The sequence below is a fragment of the Nematolebias whitei genome, chromosome 23 (genome assembly GCF_014905685.2).
Source record: "Nematolebias whitei isolate Nwh7 chromosome 23, NemWhi1, whole genome shotgun sequence".
Classification (NCBI taxonomy): Eukaryota; Metazoa; Chordata; class Actinopteri; order Cyprinodontiformes; family Rivulidae; genus Nematolebias; species Nematolebias whitei.
The window spans coordinates 9,402,685-9,414,430 of record NC_056520.1 but is presented as its reverse complement, the minus strand read 5'-3'; the positions used below and the strand labels follow the sequence as shown (position 1 = coordinate 9,414,430).

The following is an 11,746-nucleotide window of genomic DNA, read 5'->3' as shown; positions in this document are numbered from 1 at the left end:
GGTTCATGAGGTATTTTGCTAACGTGACGGACAAACAAACATTAACTAGAGAAATTGCATTTCCTGCAAAAATTCAGTGTGAATGCTTATTGCTGAAGAACTTGCTGAAAAACAGCTGAAATGTAAGAACAAGCCTAAGTTAGCAGAAGAAAAAAGAAAGAGCACATATTTGCAAAATTAAGTTGAAATAAGCAGAAAAAATAGATAAAAAAAAAAAAGAAGCTGAAATCAGATGAAAAGGCAAAAAGAAGCTTAAAATATTAGAAAGAAGCGGAAAGAACTTAAATTAGCAAAAACTAAGTTTACTCAGTTAGGCTGAAATAAGAAGAAATAAGCACATAAAAGTGGAAATTAACTGGAGAAAATAAAACCAGATGAAAAGTAGCTAAAAAGGCATAAAGAAGCCTAAATTACGAGAAAAGCACATTTTTGCTGAATTAGGCTGAAAAAATTTGCAGTGAGTGCAAAAAATGCGAAATTAGCTAAAAAAAAAAACAACCCTAAGATTAGCATAAAACAGCTAAATAGTAGCTAAAATAGCCAAAAAAGCTGATACTTGCAGAAATAAGCTGAAAAGAGCATAAACTGAAATTAGCAGAAAGCTAGAAGCACAAAAATGTTGTAGCAGAAAGGCTCTGAAAAGAGCACAAAACAGCCAAAATACAGCTGAAATCTGCTGAAAGTAGCTGAAAAAAAAAACTTTAAATTTGCACAAAAAAGCTGGAGCTGAACAAAATGTGAAAGGAGCAGTAAAAGGTTGTAAACAGATCTGAAGTATGTAAAATGAGCTAAAGTCATTTTCTGAGGGGAAAAAGTAGTCAGAAAAGGCTAAATATTTCAAAAAGCTAAAGTTGCACCAACACCAAAAGTCATAACACCCTTCTCCTGAATGAGCTGAACATTTTTGATTTACGATTTGTGGAAATGGCACAAAAATTGTGGAACGAGAGAAAGATGCCGGAAAACGTACGGAAGACAAATGGATCAGAGCGAACAATAAACATTCGCACAGTGGGCAGAAAGAAATGCTGGCTCGCTCGCCCCCTGGTGGCCGCTGGAAGCAACTGCAGCTTTTAACTGAACTATGAGGAGCACCAGAACTTGAAGCAGTTGGCAGCACATTCATTAGGCTGAGTCCACTCCAGCAGAGCCCTACAGCTCGGTTCTGCTGGGTTTCTGGACCATCTGTTTGTAGCTGGACTTCCTGCTGGGTTTGTAGGTGAGAAGCTGGCTGAACTCGGTGAGGAGTCTCTCCCAGTAGCAGGTGACATCTTCCATCCGTAGGTGGTTGAGGATGAACTCCTGACCCCTGTGTGGAGGAACAGAGCTGTAAAACAAACTTCCATCTGAACACAGATAGAACATATGATTCGTTACCTCGTGGCGATCTCCTGAGCGGCCTCGTCGTTCTCTTGGACGAATCGTAAAAGCTCCCTGAGGACACGAGACCTTAAGACTCGGACACACAGAACCAATACGTTAGAAAGCAGCTCTTGGTGTACCTGACGTCGGACAGGTCCTGTTTGACCGGGATGTAGTGGACCCAGGGTCTCAGCTGGGGGTAGAAAAACTCCTGCCACTCGTCGCCAACGTGAAACACCAGCGAGCCGCAGAGGAAGAGATGTTTGAGGCGGAAGCTCGCCGCCACGCCCCGGAAGTTGAACAAGTACCTGTGGGTGGTGGAGGAGAGCTGCTTCAGAACTGCTCTCACCGTTTTATTTATTTATTTATCAAACTTGTAGCGTTTAGCTTTTATCGACGGCCTGAAAACGTGAAATGGATTTCTAAACTAAATCATATGAACAATCAGTATCTTACCTGTTGTAGGTAACTCCTTGAACCACTTCAGCTTTAAAGGACTGACGAGCTAATGGCTAGTCTGAGTGGGGTCAAGACCAAAGTTCTCTCCAGTTTCAGTTTTTTGCAGCCGTTCACATGAACGCTGTTAGAAAAAGCAGCGTTTCCCCTACTATTATACAAGCGGGGCACCCTGCCCCGTCAACAGAACTGAGCCCCCCCCGCTGACAACTGTTAGTATTGATGTAGCACAGGGCGCAATACATACGCGCTAGCAAAATTGCTATTGACGTACTGATCCGCGCCCCCCATGTCAATAAAAACAGTCAGCAACATAGCGCTAAGCAACACAGATGTGACTCTGCCCCCCCCCACCCCCCAAAAAAAATCCGTTATCGATAATAATCGGCAGCAAAGTAGCGCTAAGCTAGCAGGCGGGCAACACAGATATGACTCCGCCACCACACACTCCGTCAACAACTGTTGGTATTGATGTAGTTCAGGGTGCAATACAAACGTGCTAGCAAAAATACTACTGACGTACCGCTCCCCCTCCCCATAAAGACCGGCAGCAATGTAGCGCTAAGCTAGACATGACTCCTCCCACCAAAAAATTAAATAAAATAAAAATACGACGAGCGCCCTGCCAAGGGAACTGATCTAGAGGAAACACTGAAAGGCATTTATATATTAGTCTATGGTTGTGTAGCAGCTAGCTGTAGCACTTCCAGTGTAGTCAGAGGCACATTTTGCAGAAATATTTTTACTTCATGCAGCAAAGTAAGTTATACAAAAAAAAAAGAGAGTTCAGACAAACGGGAACAATCTACTTTGATCTTAGCCTCATTTATATTAGCCGTTAGCTAATCATGCAGTATATTATCAGACAGAAAAATTATGATATTCCTGCTGGAATAGTGCCAAGTTGGACTTAAACCATTACAGCTAGCTGCTGCTGCTTCTATTTGTGCTTGGACATAATCACATAAAAACTAAAAGCGACGTAAAAGTTTATAAAATAGCGTTTGAATGAACCGTTGTGAAGTTTTTGCGACTGGAGTTGTGCGTTTAGTTTAAACTGCTTCGGTCCCAGCTCTGCTCAGATTAGCCGTTAGCTCGTCAGTTTGATCGGGATTAAACTTTTTCTCCAAACTGGGGTGTGTTTGAAAAGCTATCTGCACCAGGTAAGACGGTGACTGTTCATAATGTCTCCACAGAACCGCACTACAAAAGATCAGGACTATTGCTGAAATGAGAGGCGACGATTGAATCATTGAAAACTGGTCAACCAGTTTTCATCCATATTTTTATGGAGACATATGGACTTTAATGCAAATATCCGAGCCAGGATCAGGGTCAGTGAACGCACCGCAGTCCTGTTTTATAGCTTTAACCACGACTTTGTTTAAAAAGAGCTTCTTACTTCCATTTGCAGTGATCTACTAGAGGGATTTCTTTAGCCGGGGGCCTCCCAAGTGTGTCCTAACGGAGAGAGAGAAGAAATGAACCTCAGACACGCTCTCCAACGTGCCAAAGAATGTTTTCTTAGTCTTGTGCCACGAAGAAGACCTTTTCAGACTTCCAGGCCTGGTTCTTGGTGTACTCTGCGTCCACCAGCTCAGGAGCTTCTCTGGACAGGAGGATGAGCGGGTCGCGCTCCGGGCTGGTTCTGCAGAGGGAGGGGGGTGGACAGAACATGAAAACAAGCAGTAACTCCTGACGTCAACTCGCAGCAGCTCCTTACAAAACTGACCTGGAGCCTCTGAAGAACCCTTTGGACTCTTTCTTCTTCCAGGGCCACCGAGCTGCAGACCTAAGAAGATCCAGACAGAACACTTAAATTAAAAAACAGGTTTTTATTTTAAAGTCTGTCTCATAAAAAGGACAAACGGATAAAATGTAGGATATTCAACGACTTGTTGTCGGTCCATGCACGTTGTTAAAAGCAGCATGTGCGTGTTGTCCGCTTGCTAACGCTACATTGCTGCCGGTGAATGTCAATTGGGGGAGGGGGGGGGTGTAGCAGCACGTATGTCAGTAGCATTTTAGCTAGCGCATTTGCATTGCACTCCGTGTCTAGGTCTGACGCGATAACAAATTTTGCTGGGTGATTAATTGTCTCAGAAATTATTGCAATAAACGATGATATTGTTTGAAATTTAACAATAATTAATAATTATTCTCAAATTTAAGAAGAAATGTTAGTTCATTTTTGTGTATAGTACCTTTTTTCGACCACTGGATGGTATAAGACTGTCTGAACCGAAGGATGGATAGTGAGGGAGCGAGTAGAATGTCTCTTTAAGAAAAATGGGAGGGAGGCCCCTTGATATGACATGGGCTGTCTCTCTTTCCTTTTTTCCGGTTCTCAAAATGGCAGACGCTCGGTGATTTAAGCTCTTTAGCATAGCATTTGTCACACAAAGTTTTTAATAAAATAAAAAAAAACAGTAAACAAGTTCTCAGTTTCTTTTTGCAGAGAAAAACAACTTTTTACATGGAGGCACGGGTTTCAACAGTCAATTTTAGAGCTTCGACAAGATGGAGGTGTTTTCCCCGCGGTTGGCCTGTTAGCTTAGCTCGTAGCTTAGCTTCTCAGTTTAGCTACTTTTAACAATCCATAAACGCAACTTTGGATTTTAAAACAGTTTTTAAAAAAAAGAGAAAGGGAGGGGTCAGTGAAGAGCACCAGAGTTGAGGTTTTTTTTTTCATCCAGTGTCTTCAGTAGAAAGAGAGAGACACGAAGAAACGATAAAGATGATCAATGAAAATGAGGTCGATAATTTTCATTTATCATGCGATTAATTGATTTATTGCGACAGACCTACTCGTGCCACAGTTGTCAACGAAGTGAGGGAGGGGGTTCGGTAAACAGGGCGCTCGGTTCCGTTGATGGGGCGCCCCGCTTCCCTTTTATAATGGTAGGGGAAACACTGCAGTTGGTCCAGACTGGTGAATCCACTAACGTCTCTTTGTAACTGGATTTTATTAGTTTTGCTCCTACATGCTGAAAAAGAGTGAGCGGCGCAAAAACACTCTGCTCTCTGCCGTTTATTATAACTGTTATTTATTATAACTGTTATTTATTATAACTGTTATTTATTATAACTGTTATTTATTATAATTGTTATTTATTATAACTGTTATTTATTATAACTGTTATTTTTATTATAACTGTTGTTATTTATTATAACTGTTATTTATTGTAACTGTTAGTTATTATAACTGTTATTTATTATAACTGTTGTTATTTATTATAACTGTTATTTATTATAACTGTTATATTTATTATAACTGTTGTTATTTATTATAACTGTTATTTATTGTAACTGTTGTTATTTATTATAACTGTTATTATTTATTATAACTGTTATTTATTATAACTGTTATTATTTATTATAACTGTTATTTATTATAACTGTTGTTATTTATTATAACTGTTATTTGTTATAACTGTTATTTATTATAACTGTTGTTATTTTTTATAACTGTTGTTATATATTATAACTGTTATTTATTATAACTGATATTATTTATTATAACTGTTATTTATTATAACTGTTGTTATTTATTATAACTGTTATTTATTATAACTGTTGTTATTTATTATAACTGTTATTTATTATAACTGTTATTTATTATAACTGTTGTTATTTATTATAACTGTTGTTATATATTATAACTGTTATTTATTATAACTGTTGTTATTTATTATAACTGTTGTTATTTATTATAACTGATATTATTTATTATAACTGTTGTTATTTATTATAACTGTTGTTATTTATTATAACTGTTATTTAATATAACTGTTATTTATTATAACTGATATTATTTATTATAACTGGTATTATTAATTATAACTGTTGTTATTAATTATAACTGTTATTATTTATTATAATTGTTGTTATTTATTATAACTGTTATTATTTATTATAACTGTTATTATTTATTATAATTGTTATTTAATATAACTGATATTATTTATTATAACTGATATTATTTATTATAACTGTTATTTATTATAACTGTTATTTATTATAACTGTTATTTATTATAACTGTTATTTAATGAATGAACGGCAGAACATTTCACGTCGTGCACACGAGGCCTCAGACTGGCTGCCCTGTCTGTCAGTCAAGTGACAAATTTCATACATGGATGATCGGCTGACGTCTATTTTTTTAACGCCATGCCAGCTACCCATAACACCTTTGCAATCGACCGGTAGATTGCGATTCCTCACCACGGCCTCTCTTCAGACGAAGATAATTTCAGGGAACTCGTCTTTTGCTCGTCATCCCTTCCTCACGAGTTAGAACATAGGAAGACCGGTACATCAAAAGCTTTGTTTTCAGGCTTGGCGCCTTGCGTCACCACGATGGACCGGAGCAACATACTAATTATTGCAAAGGAGGCCCTAATCCACTGAACGGAAGGGAACATTCCACTTTTTTTTTTTTTTTTTGGAAAATGTAACCCAAGCTGATAAAATGTGTTCTAATGAGGACATTTGATACTATTAAGGTATATTTATTTATAAATTAAACTCTAAAGCTTCAAAACGATTCGTAGGTTGTTGAAATTTACCGATATGGCAACAAGCTAGTTGTCTGTGAGAGCGCCGGTTTGAAGGCTCTGTTCAAGAAAGTTACCGAGCCTGAAGAAGAGAGTCCCGATTTAAAAGCTAACGATCGTTTTGCTCCTGACTTCCGACTGCTGAACCGTACTTTTTCAGCTCGTCCCTCATCAGATCCCATCTTCCCAGTCCAGTGGGGTATATGGGCCACACGGCAGGCCCACCCTCCCAAAATGTCCACGCTGGGTACATGATGTCCTGGTATTCTGAGGTCTACTTAAAGAAAAACACAAAAATCAGACATGAGTCGCTCCACGAACACTGATATTTGTGTTTCTAAGTGTGGGCAAAGATCCAGACCTTACTGAAGGAGAAGACGGGCAGAGTCGGCTGCACCCAGTTGGGGACTTGAGGGTAATCCCTCACGTTCACCACCAACTCCACGTCTGGTAGGCGGTCGATCAACTCCAGGATGAAATGCTCCACTCCGCTGCACCTGCAAGCAGAGTTCAGGGAGCGTCAGAGATCCACGCAGGATCATAAGAGACACCATCCAGGTGCGTTCAGAACAAACCTGGCAGGAAACATGCAGCTGCTCTCTCTGTACAGCTTGTGTCCAATAATCTGGTAGTGGGTGCCCACCCCCCTCTGAACCGCCGAGGCCATGAGGTCGGCAGAAACTCCTCCTCTAAACGGCTCCAGGTCACGCTGAAGGACGCTGAAACAGAGAATGAAAAGGTGAGATGACGGCAGGTATGGACTTCGAGGTTGTTACATTTTCAGATTATTGTTAAGCGTTCACCCTATTGTGACCCTGTTTATATTTATTATTGCTACTTTAGCTATTCCGTACATTCTTCGGCATCCATCGTGTAAAGACTCATTTACAAGGAGACCTGACTTAAACAATATATCAAAACTTTCAGCTCAGGAGAAGGGTGCTATGACTTTCGGTATTGGTGCAACTTTAGCTTTTTGAAATATTTAGCCTTTTCTGCCATTTTTTTTCTCATAGGAAATGAATTGAGCTCATTTTTCATCCTTCAAAATCTTTAGATCTGTTTACTACCTTTTACTGCTCCTTCCACATTTTGCTCTGCTTCAGCTTCCTTGTTCAATTAAAAAAAAAAACTTTTCAGCTACTTTCAGCAAATTTCAGCAGTTTTTTTCTTTTTTTCTTCTGCTTTTTTCAAATAATTTCCACTTTTGTGAGCTCATTTCTGCTTCTTTAAGCCTGACTGGGCAGTTGTGCTCTCTCCACTTTCTTCTGGTACTGATATTTTAAGATTCTTTCTGCCTTTTCAGCTAATTTTGCTAATTACAGCTTCTTTTAAGCCAATTTACTATTTTTTATGTTCATTTCTGGTTATTTAAACCAAATTCAGCAAATATGCGTTCTTTCTGCTAACTTAGGCTTGTTCTTCCATTTCAGCATGTTTTTAGCAAATATCAGCCTTTTTTTAGCTGTTTTGTGCTCCCTTCTGCAAACTACAACATTTTTGTTCTTCTGACTTCTTTCTGCTAATTTCAGCTTGTTAAGCTCCTTTCATCGAATTTCTGCAACTTTCACCTGTTTCTGCTATTTCAGCTACTATTTAGCTGTTTGGATGCTAATTTGAGCATTTCCAGATTATTCAACCTTTTTTGTACTCATTTAAACTTTTTTCAGCCTAATTCAGCAAAAATGTGCTCTCTCCACTTCCTTCTGGTAATTTCAGCTTCTTCTTGCCTTTTCAGCTACTTTTCAGCTATTTTTGCTGATTTCAGCTTTTTTAAAGCTAATTTACTACTTTTTGTGCTCATTTCTGTTTCTTTAAACCAAATTCCGCAAATATGTGTTCTTTCTGCTTTCTTCTGCTAACTTAAGCTTGCTCTTCCATTTCAGGTATATTTCATCATGTTTTTAGCTAATATCAGCTGCTTTATCAGCTGTTATGTGCTCCTTTCCGTTAACATTTATGTTGTTCTTCTAACTTCTTTCTGCTGATTTCAGCTTGTTATGCTCTTTTCATTGAATTATTCAAGTTTCAGCTTATTTTGCCATTTCAGCTACTATTTAGCTGTTTTTACGCTACTTTGAGCATTTTCAGCCTATTCCACATTTTTTGTACTCAAACTTTTTTTCAGCCCAATTCAGTAAAAATGTGCTCTCTCCACTTCCTTCTGGTAATTTACGCTTCTTCCTGCATTTTCAGCTATTTTTGCTGATTTCAGCTCTTTTGTAGCTAATTTACTATTTTTTGTGCTTATTTAAACCAAATTCAGCAAATGTGTTCTTTATGCTTTCTTCTGCTAACTTATGCTTCCATTTCAGCTATATTTCAGCACGTTTTTAGCTAATTTCAGCTGTTGTTCAGCAAATTCTTCAGCAATAAGCATCCACAATGCATTTTCGCAGGAAATGTAATTCCTCCAGTTAATTTCAGTTTATTCATATAGTACCAAGTCGCAACAGAAGTCATCTCAAGGCACTGAACAGAAATATTTATATGTAAATAATATTTTAGCGAGTTTTTCCTTTCCACTGTTGCCACTGTGCTCGCTCAGGATGGGAGACTGCAACGAAGCCAAGATTCAACTCGTCTGCTGGGTTCCTTAGATAGAGAACCTTAATAATTGTCTTTTTTATGCACGTGAATGTTTCTGTAAAGTGCCCTGAGACAACTTTGTTGTGATTTGGCGCTTTATAAATAAACTGAATTGAATTGACTATAAATATTAGCTGCATCTTACTGTGATATTATGACCACAGGTTGTTATAAAGTAAAACAAATATTGTTAAAACACTGATTATTTTCACATTACAACATATTTTATTGTAGTTTTGCTGGGATGGCAGCAACGTGCATCTGTAAATTCACTCAAGTGCTACAGCTTCCACAGTACTGCGGACTCTGCCGGTCCGTTGAGGTGAAGAGGCTGCAAGGCGAAGCTCTCGTTTACCTGTCGGTCTATGTTCCCGTCCTCACCTATAATCAAAAACTTTATTGATCGAACGAACAAGATCGCGATTACAAGTGGTCGAAATGAGTTCTCTGCAGCGTAGCTGGACGCTCAGGGCCCTGCATGCTTCATCTGAAGCTGCAAAACCCGCTCTCGTTCACGTATTATTTGTCGGACTATAAGACGCACTTAGCAAACGTTGTTCACGAAGGTCCGCCTTCTGCAAAGCGTGGCGCTTTCTTCATCACGGATTTGCGGCAGGGACGGAGTGGCGATCCTGGCGAGAAGAATATACGTACGGTGTGTATTGCAGCGGGAGGGGTTTTCCAAGAGCTCTGAGCTGTGCGTCTCTTGGACTATAAAAGCCGACTGTTTGGCTTTGAATGGAGCCTGCTGGACCCTCAAGAGACAGGGTGAGAAGTTCAAAAGTCCAGGAGAGACTAGAAGGTGCTGCTCCACATTGAAAGGAGCCAGTTGAGGTGGTTTAAGCATTTGCCTCCTGGACACCATCCTAGGGAGGTTTTCCGGGCATGTCCAACAGGGAGGAGACTCCAGGGAAGACCCAGGACATGCACCTTGGAGTCCTCCAGAGCTGGAAGAGGTGGCTGTGGAAAGAGACGTGTGGGCCTCCCTGCTCAAGACTTCATCCATGTTAAATGTTCCAAACCCCTCGCCGAGACAAACAACACTCACCCAAGATGGCAGCTGCAGTTGGCAGAACTGCACGGCGCGTACCCTCGAACGGCATCAGAAATCTTTTCTCGGATGTTCCTCCACGGTTTGTCTGCAACGACGCACAAAGCAAACTGAAACATCAAGCGTCCACGTGGATTTTTGTTCAACTACAACAGAAGCAGCGAGAACAAAAGGCTTCAACAACGTCCAATATTGTTTTAGCCCGTGCCTCTATGGGTTTCTGTTAGCAAAATATCCCATGAACCACTGAGCAGTTGAATAAAGCCATCCTTAGATCATCTACAACTCATTCACCTCTGACGTCATCCCAAATAAAGATGGCCGCCACTAATCCTTTTCAGTTAGCCTGTACATCAAATGTATCTACAGTACAAGTGAGTCAATAAAAAATATAAAGTTTTATCTTATTGAGGTCACGTGCTTTGAGCACAGAATGACCCAAACTGCGTCACTTCTCAGCGTAAACGTGATTTTATTTTAAATGAAAGGCGGCGGGCGATATGCATTCCATTGATTAAAGTTAGGACTTTAATTTTAGGCTAGAAAACTTATTTCAAACCCACAGTCAGTTTATGCGTGAAAGACCAAAATATGAACAGGATTTAACTGTTTGTTTTAGCTAGAGTAAACACTTTTAACAGTTAGCTTAAAGCTAGTTTAAGCTAGCGCGCTAACTGATTTGATTTCAGCCCGAACAGGAGCGGCAGCGACACAACCCGACTATAACTCTTCTAAAGTACTTTTAAAAAGCGCGCATGTTTATGGAAGTACTACCTGAGGAACCAAACGAACTCATGCAACAAACTTGAAACATTAAGGCGCTGCAGAGCCAGCAGAGCGTCATTTTCCACTCCGTTATCCTCCAGCTTTGTCTGAGAACAAAGCAGCGATCGGTGCTCTGTTGCTCCTGCCTGAATACGGACATTGCGCAACATTCTCCCAATTTATCGAAATGCTCAGAGGAAAACCGCATCAAAACATTATTAAAATACATTTTCTAAACCAGGGGTTCTCAAACTTTTTGGGTTTCTTACAAAGGAGAAGAAGTTTCAGGGACCCCCCCCCCCCCCCCCAACCCTCATGTTTAATAAATACTTTTATTCAATTTGTCTCATTAATGCAATGGAAGTATTTGTGTAACATAAATACTTAACACCTGCTCTTTAATGGTGTTAATACAATTTTTATACATGGGGTATTTTTCATTCAAGATACATTTAATTTGAGAAAATTAACAGTGTCAAAAAACACTTTAAAACTTTACTCACATAATGAACACGATAAATGTATCACCGCTTCTTCAAATTATTACAGAACACTATTTACATAAAACTGAGCAGAATCTTAAGTATTCATGCCAAGAGACAGGGTTTAATTTCAAAACTGATGGATGAACGCAGTGTGTGTGTGTGTGTGGGGGGTGTCCTCCAACAGAAATTTTAAATAAAGTACATGTGATTTCTTGCATTTTGGTGTATTTTAATGGGTTTTTAACTAGGCCTGTTGCAAAAAACAATAAATCAATTAATCACACGATAAATGAAAATTATCAACCTCATTTTCATTTATGGGCTTCATCATTTCTTCGTCTCTCTCTTTCTACTGAAGACACTGGTTGACAAAAGGCTCAACTCCAGTGTTCTTCACGGACCCCTCGCTTTTTATTTTTTCTTTAAAATCCATTTGAACAGTCCAAAATCGTATTTTTGGATCGTTACAAACAGCTAAGC

The 11,746-nt window shown here is 39.2% G+C and overlaps 1 protein-coding gene across 1 annotated transcript; it reads right to left on the bottom strand.

The window, feature by feature from the left end:
• Nucleotides 1–1,152: 1,152 nt before the first annotated feature.
• On the bottom strand, nt 1,153–10,864 carry poglut1 (protein O-glucosyltransferase 1). The gene is made up of 11 exons (XM_037696353.1): nt 10,791–10,864; nt 10,014–10,104; nt 6,952–7,095; nt 6,738–6,873; nt 6,529–6,650; nt 3,551–3,610; nt 3,367–3,466; nt 3,221–3,279; nt 1,503–1,670; nt 1,378–1,434; nt 1,153–1,309 (listed from the first exon to the last, which is right to left on the bottom strand). Exons 1-11 carry the CDS (start codon nt 10,858–10,860, stop codon nt 1,153–1,155), a joined length of 1,164 nt encoding a protein of 387 aa, XP_037552281.1. The 5' UTR covers nt 10,861–10,864.
• Nucleotides 10,865–11,746: the final 882 nt, after the last annotated feature.